Source organism: Mobula hypostoma, chromosome 13 (genome assembly GCF_963921235.1).
Source record: "Mobula hypostoma chromosome 13, sMobHyp1.1, whole genome shotgun sequence".
Classification (NCBI taxonomy): Eukaryota; Metazoa; Chordata; class Chondrichthyes; order Myliobatiformes; family Myliobatidae; genus Mobula; species Mobula hypostoma.
In genome coordinates, this window is record NC_086109.1 from 68,396,164 (window position 1) to 68,421,619 (window position 25,456).

At 41.5% G+C, this 25,456-nt stretch overlaps 1 protein-coding gene across 2 annotated transcripts in view; it reads left to right on the top strand.

Annotated features, from left to right (window-relative positions):
* Nucleotides 1–3,401: 3,401 nt before the first annotated feature.
* LOC134355659 (RNA polymerase II elongation factor ELL) overlaps nt 3,402–25,456 on the top strand; it is a 101,980-nt gene continuing 79,925 nt past the window's right edge. For both annotated transcript variants that reach the window (XM_063065905.1, XM_063065906.1), the window contains exons 1-2: nt 3,402–3,759; nt 17,907–17,954. In XM_063065905.1, coding sequence (XP_062921975.1) covers nt 3,625–3,759; nt 17,907–17,954 — 183 coding nt within the window. In that variant the 5' untranslated portion in view covers nt 3,402–3,624. The remainder of the gene's footprint in view (nt 3,760–17,906; nt 17,955–25,456) is intronic.

Below are 25,456 nucleotides of genomic sequence, written 5' to 3' on the forward strand. Positions count from 1 at the left end.
TGGATTATGAGTCATGATATTGACTCATTTAATTACTTGAATCATGACATAATCGGAATGAACATCACCAATAGTTTGTCCTGGTCCAGCCACATCAGAAACCATGGCCAAGAAAGCTCACCATCACCTCTACTTCCTCAAGTACCCATTATTGATGCACCCTTTGAAAGTGTACTATCTGGATACAGCATGGCTTGGGATGGTAACTGCTTTGCAGGTGACTGCAAGGAACTGCAGTGTTGTGGGCACAGCTCAGCACATCACGGAAACCAGCCTCCCTTCTATGGAACGTCTCCCTGTCTCAGTAAAGCAGCCAGCATAATTAAAAACCCCCACCCACCACCAACCTTCTCTCCTTTCCCCTCTCCAATGGCCTGAAAATATAAAAGCCAGAAATCACACACTACCAGGCTTACGGATAGAGTCTACCCTGCTGTTATAAGATTATTAAATCAGAGTTCAAAGTACACTTATCAAAGCATGTATACATTATACAAATTTGATATTTGTCTTAGTCAGCCACAAAGCAAAGAAACCTCAAAAGAACCCATTTTAAAAAAAGATCGTCAAACACACAATGAACAGAGAGAGAAAAAAGAAAACAAATTGTGCAAACAGGAAATTAAGCAAGTAGCTTCATAACTTTAGCAGACATCCCACCCTGCAAAAACTGATTTCAGGAAGGTAGCACCATCAATTTACAGGGGACTTCCGGGAGAGGTGGGATGTCTGCAATAGAGTAGCTCCTGAGCAGCTAGCCAGCTAGTTTAAATAACATTAGCTATGCAAATGAAGGAATGACACCTGTTAAACTCACCTCAACATGTCTTTTACAGTCTTAACCCACCATAGGCAATAGAAAAGTCACTGTTGCAACCAGTGCAGCGAGCAACACTGTCATTATTTTTGACCCCTATTAGGCAGGGGTACACTCTACTGTAGTCTGGGGTGACGTACGTTTTATATTTTCTTTTTTTTTGGATCTCTCTCTCTCTCTCTCTCCCCCCCCCCCTTCGGCTCGTGGTAGCTCGCGCACTCTCGCTTGCTTTCTCTCTCGTGCTGTCGCTTTCTCTCGCTCGCTCTCTCTCAAAAAAATTGATTTCCGTGATACTGTATATAATTTGCGGGCATCAGGGAGCCACTATTAATATGCGGGAGACTCCTGGAACTTCCTGGAGAGGTGGGATGTCTGCTTTAATTCTGCGAAAGACACAAAGCCAGACATCACTGCAGCTGAAGCAGGCCGTAGCCTCAGTTCATCACAGAACCAAATAATCATAGCGCAGTGAGCAAAACCGGCCCTCGTCTCGCCTCCGGTCCCGACACCCTGACTTCAGTCTGGCCCTGCACTTAATTAGCCCAAACATCGGGTCATTGCTTGCTCTCGTACCGCTCTGGAGTCTGAACGCCGCCACGGCAATTCGGACCATATCCGACCTGGCACTTAAAACGATCAGACATCGGGACTTTCCTCGCTCTCAAGAAAGACACGCTCAGCCTTGGCTCTGCTTCGACCCCGCCCCCGCCTTCCATTGCTTCGGCCATTTCTCGCCATCGCCACCGCTCGCCTCTCCATTATTAGCGTGATCATTACTAACAAAGTATTCAGTGGTTTTTTTGTTTGTTTTGTTTTTTTTTGCCGCCGATAAGCAGTCACTGGGCACCACAATGGCATTTTAAACCGTATTCCTAGTGCAATAAAATGGACTCCTGACCTCACAATCTATCTCGTTATGATCTTGCACTTTATTGTACACCTGCAGAGCATTTTCTCAGTAGCTGTTACTCTTCATTCTGAATTGTTATTGTTGTACCTTGTTCTACCTGAATGCACTGTGTTATGATTTATTTGTGCAGTATTAGCAGAATGCAAGGCAAGCTTTATACCGTATCTCGGTACGTTTTACAATAAAACAATGGCAATTCCTGAATGCAAGATCATTTTTCACTGTTGTCAGTACATGAGAGAAAAATAAAGCAATTCCATTGATATTGTCTGAAACGCAATGTAACGTGTCGGATTGTGTCCTGTGGGGTTCATCCCTCTGTCCCCAAGAACCACTGTGTTTTCTTGTGTCCATACACATCAGCATGCCGTACCTACTTCTGTACCCCTGTAAGCAACACTGATCTTTGCACTTCGATTGAGTAATGACTGGTTGCACTATTTCTTCAGTACTCTAGATCCTCCCTATGTTGATTGACAGATGGTCATATCAGGCCATAGCGTGGGGCATGTGCTTTCAGATAGGGCAGAAATCTTCTCCCAACCCAAATGTCCCGGTGGCTGTGACTGCGGCGAGCGCAGTGCTCCAGATAGCACTGTGACGGGCTGCACTCCCGCTCGTCACGTCTAGGTTCCTCAGCCAGCCTGAGGTGTTCTGGCTTCCACCCCCTTACCAGCTGCTGGCAAACTGGGAAAAAAAGTTTTACACCGAAAGGCTTGGTGCAAGTTTACATTGCTGTCAACGAACTTTAGGTCAGACTGGATGAGCGTTGTTTCATAGTCTCCATTCACTGAGTGACAAAATCCCGTTTCAGGTCCCCGTACACCGAGTTGTTCGTTTCTACAGCCGATCCTATTCATTTATTGACTGCCGTCTTTAGGTACCATAGGTCGCCAGGTTACATTGCTAACCTGGCCCCCACCTTTCGGCAGTGGATGGAACAGCCCTCCCCAGTCTCGGTACGTTGGAGTACTCTGCCTCCCCTCTTTTCGTGGAACGCACTAAGCGCATTGCCCTGCAACTGCGCGTTCACTGGAGTGCTGCACGAATTCCCCGTGTGCAGTGTGGCAAGTTGGATTGCCCTCTCCGGTATTTGCATTCTGAGTTTTGAGATTGCACTGCCCTCATCGGAGTCCTAATATTGATTGAAATGTTGCACTACATTCTTGGTGCCGTGGATTGAATGACAGATTGTCTTCTGGAGTGTCAGTGCATCGAGTGATAAACTGCAGTACTTTCAGTGAATAACAAATTGTACTGCCTTCAGGTGTCTGTGTATTGGCCCATTGCACAGCGTTTCCAGTAGTTGGGCACAGAGAAAGACGTTGCGTTGCCTTCCCCTGTGCCGGTGTGTTGAGTGGCGCTTGTTTCCTGTGTATTGAATAAGAGATTGTGCCCTGGCTTCCTAGCTGAGCCCGCATTAAGCGGCAAAGCCGGTCCCATGCAGTGAATGAGGCAGTACTGCCTCGCTGGGCTCGATACTGTCCACGCAGCACTGCCCTTCCAGGTGCTTGTGCATTAAGTGACAGGTCGCACTGCCCACTCCAGTGCCTGTGCATCGAGTAGCAGGTAGCACTGCTCTTCCTGGTACCCGTGCATTAAGTGTCAAGTTGCATTCCCAAGTTGCCTGTACCTTGATTGACTAACTACCTTCCCCGGTGCCGATGCATTGACTGATACAATTGCACTACCCTCCCCCCGAGCATTTGCACAGAGTGGCAGGCTGCACTGTCCTCCCCGGAGCATGTGCATTGAGTGACAGGTTGCACTGCCCACCCCGGTGCCTGTGCAGTCCCGTCCCGTCCCGCGGGTTCAGTCAGCGCCCGCTGCTGCGGTTGACGCACGAGCTGGCAGCGGCGGGGCTCGAGCGGGCGGCGCTGCTCGCGCTCAGTGTAAGATGGCGGCGCTGGGCGAGGAGCGGCGCTTCGGGCTGTCGTGCGGGAGGCTCAACAAGGGGCAGCGGCTGTCGCTTTACCACGTCAAGCTGACCGACACGGCGCTGCGGGCGCTCGAGGCTTATGAGCGCTTGGCGGTAAGTAGTAGACGGTTGGAGTGGCGCCGGGCTTCAAGGGACCTGTTGCCGAGCCCGGTGCTGCCAGTCCTCGGTACCGGGACCAACGCGACCCAAACTCTTTCTGCCGCCCCTCATCCGTTTCCTTCAGCCCGGAATCGGGGTGCAGGGCTCCGGCTCGACTTCTCGATGTCTGGGCTCGGAGCGCTCTTATCCCGCCAGCGACGCTGCTCGTTGACCGGACAGCCCGCCGTCCGTCGGAGGCTGCCCACTGCTCGGGATCTGCCCTCCTCTTACCAGGGCTCAGGGTTTTCCAGAGTTACTGGATGCTCCACCGATACCCCCGGTGATCCCGGGACATTACTCCCCCCCCCACCACCACCCTGGCTCCTGTAACGCTGGGGTCCTCGGGCTTTCGCGACCCTCTTGTGTGCCGAAGCATCTCCCCGCCCGCATCCCTTCACTTCTCCATGTCACCTATCTCCACATCATCTCTGCCCACGTTCTTCCTCCTTCCCTCTACCTTTCCCCATTTACCCCCAAGTCCATCAGCCCTTCGACTTCTCTCTCCACTTGCTCCAAACCCACCGATCCCTCTCCCTCCAGCCACAGCCCACTTCAAATCCTTCTCCACCTACCCCTCGCCACACATTCCCCTCTTTTACACATCTCTCACGCCCTCTCTTAGTCAGCCCCTCGCTCTTCTATTCTCATTTCTTAATTGAATAGCCCTCTTTCCCGTGCGCACACTCCATTGCCCCTCAACTTGCTCTGCTCCAAATCTCCCAAAGCCGCCTTCCTCCTCCTTTCATATCCTCTTCATGTCTCGACCATCGCCCCATTCAAATCAGGGGAGTATGGGGTGCTGTGTGAGGGGTTCTGTTTTATTCTTTGAGGTGGGATATATATTTACCCCCTTCATTTAGGGATGAGGGTCAGTCTGCCTCGATATTCCTGGAAACGGTGAACGGCTGTTGATTCTTCGCCCCTTACTCTGTGGTTTGTTCCAGATGTGTACAGTGTAAATTCCCTTTCACTGTTCAGCACTGTTATTGTTGGAGTTTTGACATCGCTGTGGTCACTCCCTGCTTTTCATCTATTGGTCAATTTGAGCCAGCAACTCCCTCCCGTTTCGTCTTGCTTATTAACCATTGGTCAATTAAATCCTAGTTTCCAATTTACTCTTTCCGCTATTGGTTAGTTTGCGCCTGTTCTCAATTGGCTACATTCCTTACAGGTTTATTAAAACCGAGTTTCCAATGGACGCTGTTTTCAATTGGTTGTTTTGTTGATGTATGCCTCTTCAGACCCGGTCTAGCAAAAAATGCCATTGGAGTCAGAAATTTGCAGGTTCTCAGTCATTAACTGCCACAAGTTGGATTTTTTTATTTGTCTTTTTGAAACAGGCATGCTTTTTTCAGTCAAGGAAAACAATTAAGTATAAAAGCTTTGATGAAAGTTAAAATAGACCACCGTCAAAATGTTCAGTTTCAAACATGTTTACCTGAATATTGAGGTTAACTAAGAAGGTTGAATGAATTTTTGGAATTCAGATCTGCTGACCCCACTGCTATAGTTCTTGAAGGCACCTGTATGTCAAGAGTTATTGTGGAGTCGGGTGAGGAAAATGTACTTATTAGCAGGTTTAGAGAATTTTAAAAAATGAGAGATACTGTATTATAGGAATGTGAAATATATAATACATGAACAATTAAATTAATGAATCTAACATTGGTGGGCAAGATTACGGAAATATCAGTGGGTTGAAGAATCGTGGCATATGAAATTCGAAATTGGTTTAGTGGTCAGGAGGCAGAGCATGACTCTGGTGGTCCGGTGGGTGTAGTTTGCCCATGGAAGCTTGTAACCAGTGATTGGTTGATTGGTGTTGGAACCCTTTGTTTGTTATCTGGATGCAAATGCAGAAAGTATGATCAGTAAGTTTGCAGCTGATACCAAAATTACAAAATGATGTTCATAAGTTGGTAAGATAATAGAAATTGCAAAAGAAAAACAAGGTCATCATTTTTAAAAGTGTAACATGGCTGGGATATACACAGTGAATGGTGGAATTCATATGTACTTGGATGATATAAGATGAGCACTTGTAGCCTTCTGTTCTATGATGTTTCATGCTCTGTGCTGAAAATGGGATCAGTATAGATTAGTGGCTTCCAAACTTCTTGGATTACTGCTCCCCTGACTTCCAAACCACATGGCCAATGCCGCTTCTCACTTCCCACCATTACATTAAAAACTATAAAGAATTTTGACTTGGGATGCTCAGTGAAAGAAAATGGGAACTGCAAATTCAAAGTAATGACAAATAATTGCAAAGAAAATTAAAATCTATGTAAAGCTACAAATATATTTTTGATTACAGTAAAAAGAATTCCATCAACAGTTTTAGAGCATATAAGCAGTCCAATTATTTCATCGCCTTTTCACTTTTCAGTGAGATGGGTGGGTTTGGTGCAGAGATATCAGTTTCTCAACATCAGGCTGAATGTCACTCAGAAGGTGTCTCAGATCCCCATGTTTAGTAATTTGCAGTCTGTTTCTTTGTTTTGAAAGAAGTTGGGTGACTACACTGAAACAATACTCCACTAAATATGATGTTGGAAAGCTGATGAAGAACATCTTGACTCTTTTCCAGAGTGCAGTATAGTATTCAGAGATTTCTTTCTGCAACCAAAAATCTTGATATGATTTTTTGAACCTCAGCTGCAGCTCCAGTTTTGTAGCAAGATCAGTTCTTCCTCCATCCTTTCTGTTGATTCCTCATTACAAGTGTTCAAGAATGGATTTACTACCCAGTCTGTTATTTGGATTAAGTGAAGATCCTGAAATATCTCTGATGGGGCTCATCCAGGTGAGCACAGTATACCTTGAAGATCATCATCTGGTATTCTTTTCTTTCTCTTTCAACTCAGGCTCTGGAAAAGTCTGTGACAGCTAGTGTTGTACTTAAATAGGGTTAACTTGGACAGAAATATGGAGACAACAGATTTAATTTAGATAAGATTCATATCATTTCCTTGAATTAAAGATTGATTTCATTAAAATTTGTAAATAATTCTGACAACTAAGCCACGTAATACTGAATGTTCTTGAGTTGATTACTGAATGAAGAATTTCATCACAGTTTCAAATACATCTCAGGCAGTTTCCTTTTGAGAACCGTCTGACTTATGTGTGAAATAAGCAATCAGATTTCCATCATTCTTAGTACAAAGCTCTTGAAATTGTGGAGAGTTGAGAGCATGGGACTTGATTTTATTTACCACTGTGATAACAATATTCAATAATTTGTGCAGCTGATTACTCAGGTTTTTTGCAACAAGATGTCTATGAAGTGAAAGGTAAATATGTTAGGTACAGCTTTTGCAAGAAAGTAATAACCCACAGTTACGTCCGTTAATTGATGGTGCCCCATCTGTTGCAAAAGCAAGAATGTTGATGAGCAGAATGTCCTTTACTTTGAAAATTGCTCAACACCCCAAAATATTGACTCCTTCTTTGTATCTCTTTCTAGTCCCATTGCAAATAGTAACTCTTGAACCATGCTTTCATCAGTTATGAAGTGAACATAGCCAAGAAGCAAAGATTTGTTGTCTGGCAAAGTTGACTCATCCAGCTGCAAAGCAGATTCAGTTGTCCTAAGTACATTGCACAATATGTTCCACATTCTCAGATATTTCCTTTATTTGTCTTTGAACAGAAATGTTGCTGAGTGGAATCACTTTAATTATTTTGACTGGTGATCTGGTAACTATACAAAACCATACTCAGAACCTCCCTTACTGCTGGCTGAATCAGTTCTTCTCCAATTGTATGGAGCTTTCCAGTTTTAGCAATGACCAATGAAATATTGTATGAAGCACACAAACAATCACTACTGTGAAGTACTTGCGAATATGTTTTGAAGTGTTTTATGTTTCTGAAAGTTTTCACTAGGTAACTGAAAGTAAGCCAAGTTCTTGTTTGCTTTATGAGAGTGTATTCTCTTCAATGTTCAAGGAGCCTAGGTAGTTTCATTGCCTCATTTTAAAAAAGAAACACATTGGCTGCTTGCTGCTGACATAAATTCATCAGGTACTCCGTAATGTAATGTTTACATTTTTTCGTTTGGTCTGCTTCTGCCATTTTTGTTATAGATGAACTACCATGGTCAGTGGCCTGTTGTTTAAGTCCAACCTCAAGTGGTGTGATCAATAAAGGGGAAAGTTATGATTGCGTCAGAGCTCAGGCAAAACTTGACTCTCTGCTTGAAGGTACATAAAGGGGAGCAGTAGTATCTCAGTTGGGCTACGGGCTACAGAATTGTGATCAAAGTCATTCGAAAGAGCAGATTCTGAACTTTACCCAATTGAACGCCATACCCTAATTCACAGGAACTGCGTTTCTGCTTACTTAGAGTATGGGAGTGGTACTAGCTAACACAGTACTACAGTAGTGCACAGCAATAATATGTGGGCAGGGCCCAGAAATAACACAGTTTCTTCCGTCCAAGTTTCTCATGATATGCCATATACAGAAGTGCCACATTGCTTTTTAATAATTATAGTGCGCTTTGAGGAAAGTCTAAGGGAACGTCAAGAGATGGAATGATTACATGATCATTGTAATCATGAGACCAGAGGATCAAATACTTACACGTTATTCATTTCTTATATTAAGCCTCAACTGCACCCTGTTGCTACTGAGCCCCCCCCCCCGCCACTATCTCTTTTATTTTTATCATCTCCGTAGAAACTACCACTGCTCCGAGGGGGGCGATATTGCCACTTTGGGAAACACTGGTATAGATGATTGGGATGTTCATGGTGGGCTGAAGGGCCTACTACTGCATATCTTCATTGCTATCTTTCATAATGCTCAATCTGAGCTATATGAAATATATAACTCTGTCAACATAGCATGCATCAAAAGAATAAACAGTAAATGCTGGATTTATTAGCAAACATTTATTATCAGAGTACATACATGTTACTACATACAACCCTGAGATTCTTTTTCTGCAGGCAGACTCAGCAAGTCTATAGTAATTGTAAACAGGGTCTGTAAATTATAAACATATGGTGCAAGTGCAGATAGTAAATAAATAGCAATAAATAATGAGCGTGAAGTAACAAGATGAAAGAGTCCTTAAATGAGTATAGTTATCCCCTTTTGTTCAAAAGGTTGAGGGGTAGTAGCTGTTCTTGAACCTGGTATTGCAAGTCCAGAGGTATTGTTCCTTCTGCCTGATGACAGCAGTGAGAAAAGAGCATGGCCTGGGTGATGAGGATCTTTAACAATGGATGCCGCTTTTCTGAGGCAATGCTTCATTTAGATGTGCTCAATTGTTGGGAGGCTTTTACCCGTGATGTACTGGGCCAAACCCAGTACTTTTTGTCGGATTTTCCGCTCAAAGGGATTGGTGTTCCCACACCAGGCCATAATGCAGCCAGTCAGCACACTTTCCACCACTTACCTATTGAAGTTTGCCAAGGTTTTTGATGACATGCAGAATCTCGGCATACTCCTGAGGAAGTAAAGGTGCTGTCGTACTTCCTTCGCAATTATATTTGTATGATGGTTTCAGGACAGGTCCTCTGAGATATTGACACCCAGGAATTTAAGGTAAGTGATCCTCTCCACCTTTGTTCCTCTAATGATTACTGGCTCATGGGCCTCTGGTTTCCTTCTCCTGAAGTCTACTATCAGTTCCCTGGTTTTATTGACATTGAATGAGAGGTTGTTGTGTTTTTACAGGACTCAGCCAAATTTTCAATCTCCCTCCTGTATGCTGATTCATCAACAGCTGTAATCAATAAAGAGCATCCTGATGTATGCATCTTTGCTGTCCAGATGTTCCAGGTGTTACGTACCAGCAACAATACACCACAAACTGAGTCAGGGTTTAATGTTAAACCACTATATTTATTAGTATCTACTCAAAATATAGAAAATTAAACAAACTACTTTTCTAAACAGAAGTTAACAGTGTTATGCGTTTGTGGCTCCCAAACCATCAAGCTTAGGAACAGTTCTTTAAGTTTTAAGATGGCAAGCTGAAAAGTTTCAGCTATCCACGGAATAGGTGAGAGGAGAAACTTGTATACAATATCCACATTAAAATGCAACGAGGAGATCGCGAAGAATTCCATAGGTTTCATGCTGGGAAAATGATGTAACAGTCACAAAATATCTCAGCCGTCGAGTTGTATTCCAAAATCCATGTAGAGATATTATAAGGCGACAGTCACATATCCAATATGCACTGTGTATCGCTCATTCACCCAATCCTTTGGGCATGGGAAAGTATCAAACTTCACCCATTACTGTAGCCAGCTCCTGCTCGCAGTCTGAAATCTTATCCCTCTTCCCCCCCCCTCTCCTTCCCCATCTCTCTCCGTTCTGTCCGCATTCTGTTATACTGACGTCATACTCCAGCCTCGTCCAGGTGCTTAAAGTGACGCCCACAGTAAACGAAACCTGTGGTCACATAACACAGGATTGTGTGAAGAGCCTATGAGATAAGCATCTGCTGTAGAGCTGTTGTTTTGGTAGGCGAATTGGAGTGGATTCAAGTCACTACTCAGACCGGAACTGATGTGCTTCAAAGTCAGCCTTTCAGAACACTTAATCACTGTGAATGTAAATGCCACTGGGTGATAGTCATTTATACAGGTTACCATGCTCTTCTTGGGCACCGGTACGATGGAAGACTGCTTGAAGCAGGTGGGTACCACACACTGCCAGATCAAGAGGTTGAAGATATTCATGAATACACCAGCCAGTTGGTTAGCACAGATCTTCAGTACTCAGGCAGGTACTCTGTTTGAACTGGATGCTTTCCTTGGGTTCATTCTCTAGAAGGCAGATCGGATGAAGATGTCATCTTCAGGTACTGAGACCAACGGGTCATTGGGAGACATGGGGGTATGCAATGGTCCCTTCCTGTTCTGGTGATCAAAGCAAATATAGAAGGCATTGAGCTCATCTGGAAGGGAAGCTGTGCTGTCCCCTGTGTCACAGGATTTAAATCTGTAAGAGGTTATGGCATTCAAACCCTACCACAGCTGTCCCTTGTTGATTCCAGTCTAGTCCCGAATCTCCACTTAAACCAAGAGATGACTTTCCGGAGATCTTACCTGCATTTCTTATAGCATTCTGGATCTCCAAACTTGAATGCCTCCAATCTGGCTCTCAGCAGGTTCTGGACTTCATTGCTTATCCAGCATCTCATATTGGGGAAAACCCTAAACAATTTTGTTGGGACATGATCATCCATAGCTGTTTAAATAAAGTCTGTAATGACCCTGGTGTAGTCATTCAGGTTCTCAAATGAGTTCTTGAACACAACCCAGTCCACTGACTCCAGGCAATCCTCTAACCATTCTTCTGCCTCCCTCTGCCACCTCTTTATTGTCTAGATCTCTGGAGCCTTAATTTTTAGGCTCTGTCTGTATGCAGGTCGTAGGAATACAGCCAAAAGCATACTCAACCTCACTTTTTTTTAATATACAGTATTTCTGTTTTTGCATTTTTTAATCTATCCAATTTATGTAATTGATTTACTTGTTTTGTTGTTGTTATTGTTTTATTTATTATTTTTTTCCTGCTAGATTATGTATTGCATTGAACTGCTGCTGCTGTTTTCATGTCACATGCCGGTGATAATAAATCTGTTTCTGATTCTGAGATTCAACTTGCCAAAGTGTGGTCTCTGGAAGGAATGATGGGCTCTGCACTTATCATGGTGTAGCAGTGGTCTAGTGTTGGGACCTCTGGTGCAACAGGTTACATGCTAGTGATAATTGGTCAGCGTTTTCTTCAAACAGGCCTGGTTAAAGTTACCAACTATAATTTGAACTGCGTCAAGATGAGCTGTTTCTTCCTTACAGATAATGCCATACAGTTTCACAGGTGCATGCTTGTAATTGGCCGCTGGTGGTATGTAAAATGCAGTCAGGATCATGGATGAGAACTCCCGTGGCAAACAGAATGGTCTATGTTTAATTGTTAATTGTTCTAAGTCAGGAGAACAAGAAGTTGACATAACCCCAATGTTCATGCACTAGCAAGAATTGACTGAAAAGCATACGCTGCCACCTTTTTCCTTGCCAGAGTTCACAGTTCGATTGTTTCTGAAAATTGTAAAACCTTCCAGTCGGATAGCTACGTCTGGTGTATCTGCATTTTTCAGTTGAGATCTGCCTCGTCTGTCTCTGATACAGCAGCCTTGCCCTGAGATTGTCAATCTTATTTCCTAGTGACTATACATTCGCAAACAAGGTATGAGGCAGAGGAGGCCTCATCCCTTTGTGCTCCAACCTGGTTTGAATTCTGCCTCTCCTCCCGCGTTTTCAGCCGTACATTGACCCTTAAAGGCGCAGCATTTAATTGCTCTGCGTTTAACCATCGAACATGAGATCTGAAGATCATTGATGTAATTTTGTAGTCTGTTGTTAAAAGGAAATTTACATGCAGATTGCAGCAAAAGTAGTTCAAAAGAAATACATTTAATAGAAAACTGGTACAATTTCCTGCTGCCCGCAGAGAGTCACCAATGTACATCGGTGCCATCTTATATCAACATCATTTTTATCTATCTCCTTGCACACCTTAATTTTCAGCAGAAGTGACATGAATTGGGATAAAACAACTTTCAGTATAGTGAGAATGCTCAATTCCGCCGTGTTTGAAAATGTTGGAGTCAATAATGTTGTTGATATCACTGACTATAGCTTCTCCAACCATAACTTGGCCTATTTTGAGCTAAAGGACCACTGTTTCTAATAGATCAATCTGAATTAAAGAGAGACTTAGGACTTCTACTTTCAGTAAAATTATTCATTTAGCTGTATGAGCCTGTCAAATTTCTGTGCATTTTTCAGTTACCTCCCATTTTAACTCCAGGTACTTAAATATTTGACATATTTAGTTTTCTCTTATTTTTATGTAATTCTTTTGCAATTACATTGTTACCTGAAAACAATTTGCCTTTTTCCCTTGCAGTCTTAATTCCATAATTTATTAACAGTGGCTTATAAAAGTATTCTGCCCCCAACCCTTCGTTCATATAAATGAGTATTACGACCAAGGATTTTGATCAATAGAACTGAGAGTTTTTATTTGTGAATCACATGGTTTTTTTTAAAGTAGAGCCCAAAGAACAAGGAAGTTGTAAGCGTGAAAAACTAAAAATTCAAAAGCTGAAATATTTGATCAAAAGTATTCATCTCTCTTTGCTCAATACTTAGTATCGACTGTCTGGGCTGCAGAAATTTGTTGCTCTCATTATTTATTGTTATTTATTTATATTTGCATTTGCAAAGTTTGTTGTCTTCTATGCTCTTGCTCTTTCATTAATCCTGTTTACAGTCATTGTTCTATAGATTTGCTGAGTATGCCCACAGGAAAAAGAATCTCAGGGTTGTACAGTATGTGGTGACGTATGTACTCCAAAAGAAAATTTTACTTTGAAGTTTGAACTTTAGTTGAACCATCCCTTACAGCTATTACAGCCAGTAGTCTTCTTGGATAAGTCTCTATTAGCTTTGCATTACATGATGGAGAAAGATATGCCTATTTCTCTTTGCAAAATTCCTCAGACTGCCAGGTTAGTTGGGGAGCGGCAGTGGACAGTAATCTTGAGGTTTTGCCCGAGATGTTTGATTGGGTTAAGGTCACTAATCTGACTGGACTGCTCAAGGACAACAATTTTCGTCATTTAAAGCCACTCCATTGTTGATCTGGTAGTGTGCTTTGGGCTGTTGTTCTGCTAGAAGACCAAACTTACTCCCCAGTTTAAACTTTCTGGCAGAGGCTAGCAGGTTTTTATCCAGGATCTCTCGGTATTTAGTAGCATTCATCTTCCCATCAATCCTGACCAAATTTCCAGTCTCTGCTGCTGAAAAGCATCCCCGTAGCATGATGTTACCTCCACTATACGTTATAGTTTACCTCCACCATATTGACTGATGCAGAATATTAGATTTAGGCACGCATACTGCTAAAAAGAAAGCATATCCTTACTGTAAAGACTTTGCAATGTGTCACTTCAAAGATGCTGTAAAGATGTGGAAGAAGGTGATGTGGTCAGGTGAGAGTAAAATGGAACTTTTTGGCCTCAACACTAAGTAGTACATGTGACGTATATCTAATTCTGCACATCAGCCAGGTAACACCATCCCTACTTGTAAAATATAGCGCAGGGTAGAAGTTTTTCGGGCTGTACTGTGGGAAAAAAAAGTATGTTATTCACAAATACAAACTCTCAGTGAAGTTAATCAAAATCCCTAGCAATAATACTCATTTATGTGAAGAAAGGGTTGGGGGCTGAATACTTTTACAAGACACTGTAAATACAGACTGATTATTAACTAATAATAAACTGATTATTTGACCTAAAGAAATCACAGCCAAATTGATTCTTCCATTGCTTTTAATGTTCTATTACAAAGTAAATCTATTATTAGTAATCAAGAGATCAAAAGGCAGAAATTCTAGCTTTTATTTTTCACTTCCTACCACACAAATTCTGAAGTGAATTTTAACTGTTGCTGTATAATCTGTAATATATACAGAGTGCTGGAGGAACTCAGCAGATCAGGAGGCATCTAATAGAGGAATACAAAGAGTCATTGTTTTAGGCTGAGATCCTTCATCAGAAGGTGAAAGTAAGGGGGAAAATCCAGGATAAGTAGTTAGTGGGAAGTGGAGGGAGTACAAACTGGAAGTTGATAGATGAAGGCAGGTAAGGGGTTAGGTAGCTGGGTGGAGGAAGGGAGGATGAAGTGAGAAGCATGAAGGTGATAGGTGGAATAGGTAAAGGGCTAAAGAAGAAGGAATCTGATGGGAAAGGAGAATGGAGCATAGGAGAAAGGTAAGGAGGACCGGCAACAGAAGAGAGTGATAGGCAGGTGAGAAGAGATGGGGTAAGAGGGAAGCCAGAATGGGGAAATGGGGGAGAAAGTACCAGAAATTGGAGAAATTGATGTTCATGCCATCAGGTTGTAGGATACCCAAATGGAATATAGAGTGTTATTCCTCCAACCTGAAAGTGGCCTCGTTGTGGCAGTAGAGGGCACCATGGACTGATATGCCAGAATGGGAATGGGGAGTGGAATTAAAATAGTTGACACTGGGAATTTCTACCTTTTATACATGGAGCAAAGGTGCATGACGAAGTGGTCCACCAGTCTATGTCGGGACGCACCAATGTAGGAGAGGCCACACTGGGAATACCGGATACAGTAGATGACCCTGACAGATTTGTCGTTGAAGTGTTGCTCACCTAGAGGAACTTACTGGTGCACTGAATGTTAGTGAGGAAGGAGGTGAATGGGCAGATGTAACACTTGTTCCATTTGCAGGGATAAGTACCAGGCGGGAGATCAGTGGGAGGGACGAATAGACAAGGGAATCACAGAAAAAGTGTTCCCTGTGGAAAGCGGAGAGTAGTGGGAAAGTAAAAGTGTGTTTGGTGGTGGAATCCTATTGAAGATGGTGGAAGTTGCAGAGAATGATGTCCTGGACGCAGAGACTCATGGGGTGATAGGTAATAAGTGGAACCCCACCTTTAAGGTGGGGGAATATTAAGGTGAGGAAGGATAACTGGGAAATGGAGGAGATACAGGTGAGGCCAGCATTGATGGTAGAGGAAGGGAAATTCTATTCTTTGAAGATGTTCTCGAAAGGTAAGCTACTTCCTGTGAACAGGTGTGGTGGAGAGTGATGAACAAGGAAAAGGGGATGGACTTTATTTATAAGTGAAAGGATTGGAAGAGGTACAGTCAAGACAGCTTAGGTATAGCCAAACTAGACCACCATTCAGGACCCCAAACAGACCATCGAGCCACCTACCGTCCCCTCACCTGGCTTTACCTATCACTTTCGAGCTTGTACCCCTTCCTCCAGTTTCTTATTTTGGCTTCTTCCTCCTTCATTTCCAATCCTGATAAAAGTCTTGGCATGAAAAGCGGACGGTTAATTCCTGTCCTAGATGCTGCCTGACCTGCTGAGTCCTCCTGCATTTTGTGTGTGTTACTCTGGATTTCCAGCATCTGCAGAATGTCGTGTTTCTGTATAAACTGCAACTTCTTTCCTGGGTCAATGTTGTGTAAAATAAAACTACTTTTTGAGCTTCTGTGAAGACATATAATATCATTTGCAGATGGTTGGCCAGGACTGTACTTATTTTAAATATTTTAGAATTTAAACTTTTTCTTCATAGCTGACATATGCATATTTGACCTATGATTTGAAATGGATCTAAGAGTTGTACATTTTGCAGGATTTTACTTAGAGATGCTTGTAGGTGGTACTCTGATCTTACACCAAAGAAGATTTACTTGATGGTAGCTTACAAATTTTGTCTGAGTAAAATGGAAATAAAGTTATTCAGATTAGCTTACACTATAATCAGTCATAACTGTATTGAAGAGAAGTTCAGAATATTGAGCATTCATACTGAATGGCACGTACAAAGGATCTAAGAGAGCTGATACTGAAATATTTAGATGCATTTTCCAGCTAAAGACCAAATTTTGTTTTTAAGATTTTTAATTATGGAAACCTTTATATACAGGAGAATACAATTAATTCTGCATTTTGTGGTGCTGAAGTTTTCCAGTGGATGTCAATTAACTAAAAGCATTTTTTTTCTGAATTTTAATGCATTTCGGTATTCATTGCACTGGCCTGTGAGAGCCATACCAGTCAATGAATAAATAATCTGTTCTGCACATTAAGGCTGGAATTTAGAATAGGAATTCAGTATTTTCCCAACAAAATATCTTAAGCGTTTCACAGAATTAAGCATTTGTTTTGGAGGCAGTAAGAAGTAGGGCATACAGATTGGTTTGAGACGATTTAGAGTTTATTCTTTTAATTATGTGAATGGAGTTAGAAATGTTGGATAAGAATTTAATAAGCAGGCTGTACTTTGATTTAATAATTCCTTAAAACACAGAACAACTGAAGTTTATTTTCTTCCTGATATGAAAACATTTAAAAGAAATGCCACTTTGACCCATCTATGTCTATGGAATAGATAATTTATACACATAGATATGCGTAATTTTGAAGATGATTTATTAAATAGTAACCTTCATTTCCTCCTTTAATTAAAAAAAAATAGATCTATGTTTTGGACAATATTGATTGACCAGGTTCTGAGTATTATTCATGCTTTGGTCATTCATATTGTTTGAAGTGATTATAATATGAAACAATAATATTTTTGCTGCTTGCTATATAGTTCAGCTTTATACAACTTTTTTAATTCTTTTTCATTCAATGTACAGTATTGTTATTTGACTGTTCCCATTTTGTCTTGGATGGATGTATGATTATGATGATTTATGAGCTGTATAGTGAGTGTGTTTGAACCATAATTTTATATAAGGTTCAACCCATCTTTGTACTCTCCACAATAAAGTAATAGTGAAGAATAGTTTTTCACTTCTAATTCTTCAAGTGTATTTGAAAATGTAAATGGAGTAGTTAACTTTGCAAAATATTATAATTGTCAATAACATTAGTTTAGTAATATCAAAACTAATGTCATTTGAAAGTGATTTTTTCCAATTGAACTTGTTCACTAAATATATAAATCCCTCTTCCATATTTTAAAGTAATCTTAATTTGTAAAGTATATGCATTTGAAAAATTTCAGTGATTCATGCAACAAAATGGAATATAATTAGAATTCAGATAAATAATTTACTTAGCATCAATCGCCAAGTCAGAAAGTGTGATACACAGCCACCACCTTTGTGTGTATTATGATGCATGAAAAGTGAAAGAAATGTTGGGAGTTTTCTTAATAGAAGGCATTTTCTATTGTAATGGTTTGAAATGTTTATACAACTAAGGTATTCATTTCTAAAAATAGTATGTGCGGCAGCAATCGTGATCATTTTGCTAATATGAATAATTTTAGAATATGGAGTATATTTAACCTTTTACTCACAGAATTTTTGAAACGACTTGCTTGGAGACTATTCAAGGAAGTGATCTACATCGGAGAATGAATTTAAAGTAAAATAATCAATCTGCAGTGATCATTTTACCCTGTCATTTAGGCTGAGGGCCCATCTTTGTGTTGTGTAGCTCTTATTACATTATTTTCAGAAACTAGATTCTTTGAAACTAACAGTTACTTTCTTTCCTAGGCTTCCTTACCAAATCAACCTGTAATCTGCTTTCAAGGAAATCAGGGAGTAAGTACCAATCTCTGTTATCTTCATTTCACACTTAAGCTTTTTAAATGTGCTAATTTTGAAGAATTTTGCTGATGGAAAGGCTGTATGTTAAATTCGTGTTACATCTAGTACATAGTATTCGCATATTATAATAAAAGCAGTCACGAGTCTGGGATCCTCCAAAAAACATCAGCATGGAATTAATTACTTCCAGTTATATGTTTGTTTCACATAGGAAAATCCAGCTGCTGATTTGCACAGGAAGATTTCACAGACGTAAGCTGAGTAACCAGTTAACTTTACTGGGACTGAAGGGCTTGAATTATAACAAGAGGATTTGTAGGTTGGAAATTTCTCCCCTGGAACATAGGCTAACCTTATCGAGGTATATAAAATAATGAAGGCATAGATAAAGTGTTTAGCCACAGTATTTTTCCAAGGCTAGGGGAGAGGAAACTAGAGTTTAGATTTAAAGTGAAAGGGGAAGGGTTTAAAGGGGACCTGAAAAGACACTTTTTCATACGTGGTGGACATGTGGAACAAGCTGCCAGAGGAAGCTGTAGAGGCAGGTACAATTACAGTGGATAAAAGACATTTAGACAAGTACATAGATAGAAAAGGTTCAAAGAGACATGGCCCAAACATAAACAAATAGAATTAGCTTGAATAGATATATTGGTTTTTATTAATGAGTTGGGCTGATGCGTGGCCAAATGGTTAAGGCGTTGGTCTAGTGATCTGAAGGCCGCTAGTTCGAGCCTCAGCTGGGGTAGCATGTTGTGTCCTTGAGCAAGGCACTTAACCACACATTGTTCTGCGACGACACTGGTGCGAAGCTGTATCTGCCCTAGTGCCCTTCCCTTGGATAACATCGGTGGTGTGGAGAGGGGAGATTTGCAGCATGGGCAACTGCCGGTCTTCCATACAACCTTGTCCAGGCCTGGAAACCTTCCAAGGCTCAAATCCATGGCCTCACGAGACTAACAGATGTATATATATATATATATATATATATATATATATATATACACACACACATACACATACATACATACATAATTTTGATGCTTAGGGGATTCTTTTAGTTAATGCTGTATTGGTGACAAATTGGATAATTAGAAATTGGAATGGTTCTTGGAAGAGATAGACTTTCAGAAATCAGGAAAGGTTGTGCATTGGAAATTATGGAGAGATGTTAGCATAAGACCATAAGACATAGGAGCAGAAATAGGCTATTATGGCCCATCAAGTCTGCTCCGCCATTCAATCATGACTGATCCTTTTTCCCCTCCTCAACACCACTCTCCAGCCTTCTCCCTGTAACCTTTGATGCTGTGACCAGTCAAGAACCTATCAATCTCTGCCTTAAATACACCCAGCATCCTGTGGTAACAAATTCCACAAATTCACCACCCTCTGGCGAAAGAAATTTTTCCACATCTCATTTTTAAATGGACACCCCTCTATCCTGAGGCTGTGCCATCTTGTCCGAGACTCCCCCACCATGAGAATCATCCTTTCCACATCTACTCGGTTTAGGCCTTTCAACATTCAGAATGCTTCAGTGAGATCCCCTTCACACTTCTAACTTCCAACGAGTGCAGACCCAGAGACATGAAACATTCCTCGTATGATGACCCATTCATTCCCGGAATCAACCTTGTGAACCTCCTCTGAACCCTTTCCAATGCCACACGTTTTCTTAGATGGGGAGCCAAAACCGTTAACAATACTCAAGGTGGGGCCTCACCAGTGCCTTGTAAAGCCTCAGCATCATATCCCTGCTCTTGTATTCTAGACCTCTTGAAATGAATGCTAATATTGCATTTGCCTTGCTCACCACCAGCTCAACCTGCAAGTTAACCTTTAGGGTGTTCTGCACAAGGACTCCCACGTCCTTTTGCATCTCAGATGTTTGGATTTTCTCCCTGTTTAGAAAATAGTCTGCTTATTTATTTCTACCACCAAAGTGCATGACTGCATTTTCCAACATTGTATTTCATTTGCCACTTTTTTGCCTATTCTTCTAATCTGTCGAAGTCCTTCAGCCTACCTGTTTTCTCAGCACTACCTGCTTCTCCACCAATTTTTGTATCATCTGCAAATTTAGCAATAATGCCATCTATTCAATCATCTAAGTCATTGATATACAGCTTAAAAAGAACCGGTCCCGACACCGACCCTTGCGGAACACCACTAGTCACTGGCAGTCAACCAGAAAAGGATCCTTTCATTCCCACTCACTGCCACCTACTAATCAGCCAATGCTCTGACCGTGCCAGTAACTTTCCTGTAATACCATGGGCTAGCATTGGCAACAAAGTTCGCTCAAAGAGGCACATTAAAATTCTTGCCTATTGATTAAATTCAGTCTGAATCTGTGGGTGTTGAACACTTAATTTTTTTGCCTCACCTCTATCAGATGGGAACTGCTATTGCAGAGTTGTACAGAAATGGTCCTTCTTCCATTCTTTGAACCATAGGATAGTGAAATTTGTGTACAAATATATTTGATAAGTTACTCTTAATGGGAAAGTAAATAATTTATTATAACAATTAGCACTTGTCAGTTCACCAAGTTAGGTATCAACATTGTTATTTAAATTATGATATAGTGAAAGATAATACAAGATGGAAACTGTCAAAATAACCAGTCCTTTTATTTAATTAGTTTACAGATAACTTGTACCTGAATTCGCAGCTATCTTTCTTTTTTAAAAAAAATCAACCTGAATTGTGAAAATTTAAACTTGTTGAACTTCAAGTGTTTTTGTTTGCTTGTGGGTATCAAGTGAATGGAAAATTTTCCAAATTTCTGCTTGCCTTTTATCTTCTAAATAAATCAGCTCTAATTTTAGGCAGTGCACCTTAGTCTAGATTCTCCCACCAGAAGAAGCAGTCATAAAGTAATGAAAAATTAGAACTCGAGAGCAAATTATTAGAATATATTGTTTCAATTGAAATGCATATTCTTAATATCTACACTGTATTTTGTACCTTATCAGTGTTTTACATGTGTCACTACGTTGTGCCTCATTTCCCATTAGCCATTATTCCTGTTAACAGTTTCTTGTATGCAATTTTACTGAATTTCTCTGAACACTTCCAAGCATGATTCACTCTTTATGTCTAGCTTCCATGTCAGTTACTCATGGGGTGTTGTCATGACCAAAACAAACACTAAATTGAAGCATTATAGAGGAAATTAAATGAAATTCCTCTGGGAGTGTTCATCATTAATACTCTTGGGGCAAGTAAGCCTTCACAATGTCATGATGGATCAGGACCTGCCCTAGATAAGCTTATTACTTCTGATAAAAGTCATTGACTTGAAATGTTAGTGCTGTTTCTCTTCTCACTGATGCTCTCTGATTTGCTTAATGCTTCCAGGTTTTTTTCTTGTCCCTGTCTCCCCAGCATCACTGACCCACATGATAAGCAGAGATCCACTATGAGAACATATTAAACCTCGTGTGATGTCTCCGATATTGAAAAATAACTTTTCTTTCAAGACAAATTAGGGAATAAAAACTAACAACATTGTAACCAAAGCAATAACAGGGTTAAAGTCAGCTCTATTAATTTAATGGCATTGGCTCTTTACTGTCCCACCTTTGCAAGGATTTGAATATGTTCTTGATGTAACTGTCCATTATACATTCTTATGCACTTTCAGCTTTGAGAAGTTCTTGGATCTTGCATCTCAGTCTTGTTCTTTCACTTTCACAACACTGGTTAAAAACATTCTAGCAACACACATCAAAGTTGCTGGTGAACGCAGCAGGCCAGGCAGCATCTCTAGGAAGAGGTACAGTCGACGTTTCGGGCCAAGACCCTTCATCAGCATGTCTACTATAAGCCTACTGACTCTCACAGCTATCTGGACTATTCCTCTTCTCACCCTGTCTCTTGCAAAAATGCCATCCCCTTCTCGCAATTCCTCCGTCTCCGCCGCATCAGCTCTCAGGATGAGGGAGATGTCCTCCTTTTTTAAAGAAAGGGGCTTCCCTTCCTCCACCATCAACTCTGCTCTCAAACACATCTACCCAGTTTCATGCACATCTGCTCTCACTCCATCCTCTCGCCACCCCACTAGGAATAGGGTTCCCCTTGTCCTCACCTACCACCCTACCAGCCTCCGGGTCCAACATATTATTCTCCATAGCTTCCACCACCTCCAACGGGATCCACCACTAAGCACATCTTTCCCTCCCCCCCGCCCCCGCTTTGCACAGGGATCGCTCCCTTCGCGACTCCCTTGTCCATTTGTCCCCCCCATCCCTCCCCCACCGATCTCCCTCCTGACACTTATCCTTATAAGCGGAACAAGTGCTATACATGCCCTTACACTTCTTCCCTTACCACCATTCAGGGCCCCAGACAGTCCTTCCAGGTGAGGCGACACTTCACTTGTGAGTCGGCTGGGGTGATATACTGCATCCAGTGCTCCCGATGTGGTGATCTATATATTGGCGAGACCTGACACAGACTGGGAGATCGTTTCGCTGAACACCTATGCTCTGTCCACCAGAGAAAGCAGGATCTCCCAGTGGCCACACATTTTAATTCCATGTCCCATTGCCATTCTGATATGTCTATCCACTGCCTCCTCTACTGTAAAGATGAAGCCACACTCAAGTTGGAGGAACAACACCTTATATTCCGTCCGGGTAGCCTCCAACCTGATGGCATGAACATTGACTTCTCGAACTTCCGCTAATACCCCACCTCCCCCTCGTACCCCATCTGTTATTTATTTATATACACACATTCTTTCTCTCTCCCTCTGTCCCTCTCACTATACCTCTTGCCCATCCTCTGGGTTCCCCCCCCCCACCTTTTCTCTTTCCCTAGGTCTCCTGTCCCATGATCCTCTCATATCCCTTTTGCCAATCAACTGTCCAGCTCTTGGCTTCATCCCTCCCCCTCCTGTCTTCTCCTATCATTTTGGATCTCCCCCTCCTCCTCCCACTGTCAAATCTCTTACTAGCTCTTTCAGTTAGTCCTGACGAAGGGTCTCGGCCCGAAACATCGACTGTACCTCTTCCTAGAGACGCTGCCTGGCCTGCTGCATTCACCAGCAACTTTGATGTGTGTTGCTTGAAGTTCCAGCATCTGCAGAATTCCTCGTGTTTACGTTTAAAAACATTCTGTCAGTCTACTCTAATACCTGAACTTTCAGTTGCCCAGTGTACTTTTATCTTTTTCATGCCATGTTCCTAGAGAAGAACACTGCTCTGTTGAAGATCTTTGGTATTCATTCTACCAGTGGTGTTCTACCTGGAGAGAAGCGAAGGGAATAAAGGAAGGAAAGAGTTTGTGTGGAAGCTATATTTGTATGTACTGCAAATAGTTTAATCTGCAATGGGAGTAGGGTTTCCACCTTAAATTAAAGAAGAATATTTAGACCTATTTAGCAGTGGGATACTATCTGTAGAGTTAGGTGTATAAGTGTGGCCAATTATAGAGATGTTAACAGAATGTTACTGTTTATTTCCTGGGAATTAATGGTTATGTTTCAGTTATATAGAGCCTGGATAAAGATCACATTTAGAATACTGTACACATGGGTCTCCTTATTTAAGAAAGAATAGGAATGTGTTGGAAAAAGTTCAGAAAATATTTACTAGACTAATACCTGGAACAGACATGTCGACTGATAAGGGAAGGTTGGATAGCTTAAGCTTGTAACCACTAAGTTTCGATAAGTGATAAATGACTAGATTGAAACATTGTAGTAAACCATATATATATGTTGTAACTGGGTTACCTGCCTGGACATGCCCCTCTGCTGACTGCTCCTGTGGCTCCTCCCACAGACCCCTGAATAAAGGCAATTGTGCTATTGCTCCTCCTCCTTAGTCCATGGGCAGATACTCAGCATGATGGAGGTCACATTTTACTGCTAATATAAGCCTTTCGGTATTTACTTTACTTCCAGTCTTTTGGAGTTATTGATGGTGCATCAAACATACAGGATCCTGAAGGGTCTTGTTACCTGTAGGTGGAAATAGAGTGGGTATTTACTCTTATTGGAGAATGTAGATGTACTTAGTGGTAGGATCCCTTTGCAGATGACAGAAGTTGCAGAGGATGACGTGTTAATGGTTTGAAATCTAGTTGCTTACAAATCTGAATATGTGTGACGGATTTCCAGAAAATGTTCACTGTGGGGTTTTCTAGTTTTCATTTGGTGCATTTTTCTTGAATTCATTTTATATTTATTGCATTCTGAAACTATTTGTTTTATTATTTTATTACAGTAAGTCTGAAGAGCTTTATCAGTGATTTGATGGTATCTGAGAGTATTCTTTGTTTCTGACTTTTCCTGAAGCCAGTGAATCCTAATTTGCTGTAACAGCAGTTGGTAAATTTTATTCTAATTGGAACGTATCTAAAACTTGACTAAAAGCCAGACTTGAATACAATAAGTAGAATGGTAATTCAGTGCAGTATGTGGCTATGTAACTAGTGAAGTACATTTCTAAAATTACTGTTAGAACATAAAGGTATGATGATATGAAATCAAGCATGTGCTTGGTTTTTGCTGATTCAAAATTGTTTAATGTCACTTCCTGTATACAATTGTAAGGACAGCAAAATAATTGTTACTCCAGATCTGATGCAGCACAGAGAAAAAACATAGTAATAATAATAATTATAATAATAATAGAACACTCCGTAAATATAAATACATAAGAGAGCTTATAATAATTGATTGTCTGTAAAATGTTGCTAGGCTGTACATAAGGCAGAAAATAATGAAGTGGCAGTGGAGTTAGTAGTTAGAGGTGTTGACCAGCCTTATTGCTTGGGGAAGATAACTGCTTTTGAATCTGGTGGTCCTGGTGTGGATGCTATGCAGCCTCCTCTCTGATGGGAGTGGAACAAACAGTCCATGACTAGGGTGTGTGGGATGCTTCATGGTGTTATTGGCCCCCTCCGGCACCTTTCTGTATATATGTCCTTGATAGCAGGTAGTCTAGTACCAGTGATATATTGGGCAGTTTTGATTAACCATAGTAGAGCCTTTCAGTCTGCCGCAGTTCCTGCACCACGAAGTAATGCAGCTTCTTAGGATTCTCTTTACTGTGCATCTGTAGAATGACGTGATTGTAGATGTACATAGTCTAGCTCTCTTCAGCCTCCTTAAAGAGTAGAGGCGTTGGCTAGCTTTGCTGTTGATGTAAAGGGGAGTGTGAGCGATGCATGTTCTCTTGAAGTTGATAACCATCTCTTTTGCCTTGTTGACATTGAGGAAGAGACTATTTGCATGACACCAGGCCTTGAGTTCTTCCACCACTGTCGCGTCATCAGCGAACTTGATGATGTGATTGTTCAGGTGTTTGGCTGTGAAGTTATGTGTGAGCAGATTCTACAACAATAGGCTCAGCACAGAGTCCTGGGGGACACCTGTGTTGAGGATGATGGGGAAGGAGGAGCAATTGGTCACCCTGCCTTTTTGACGTCCGTTCGTTAAGAAGTCCAATGCCCAGTTGTACAGTGATATATTTACACAG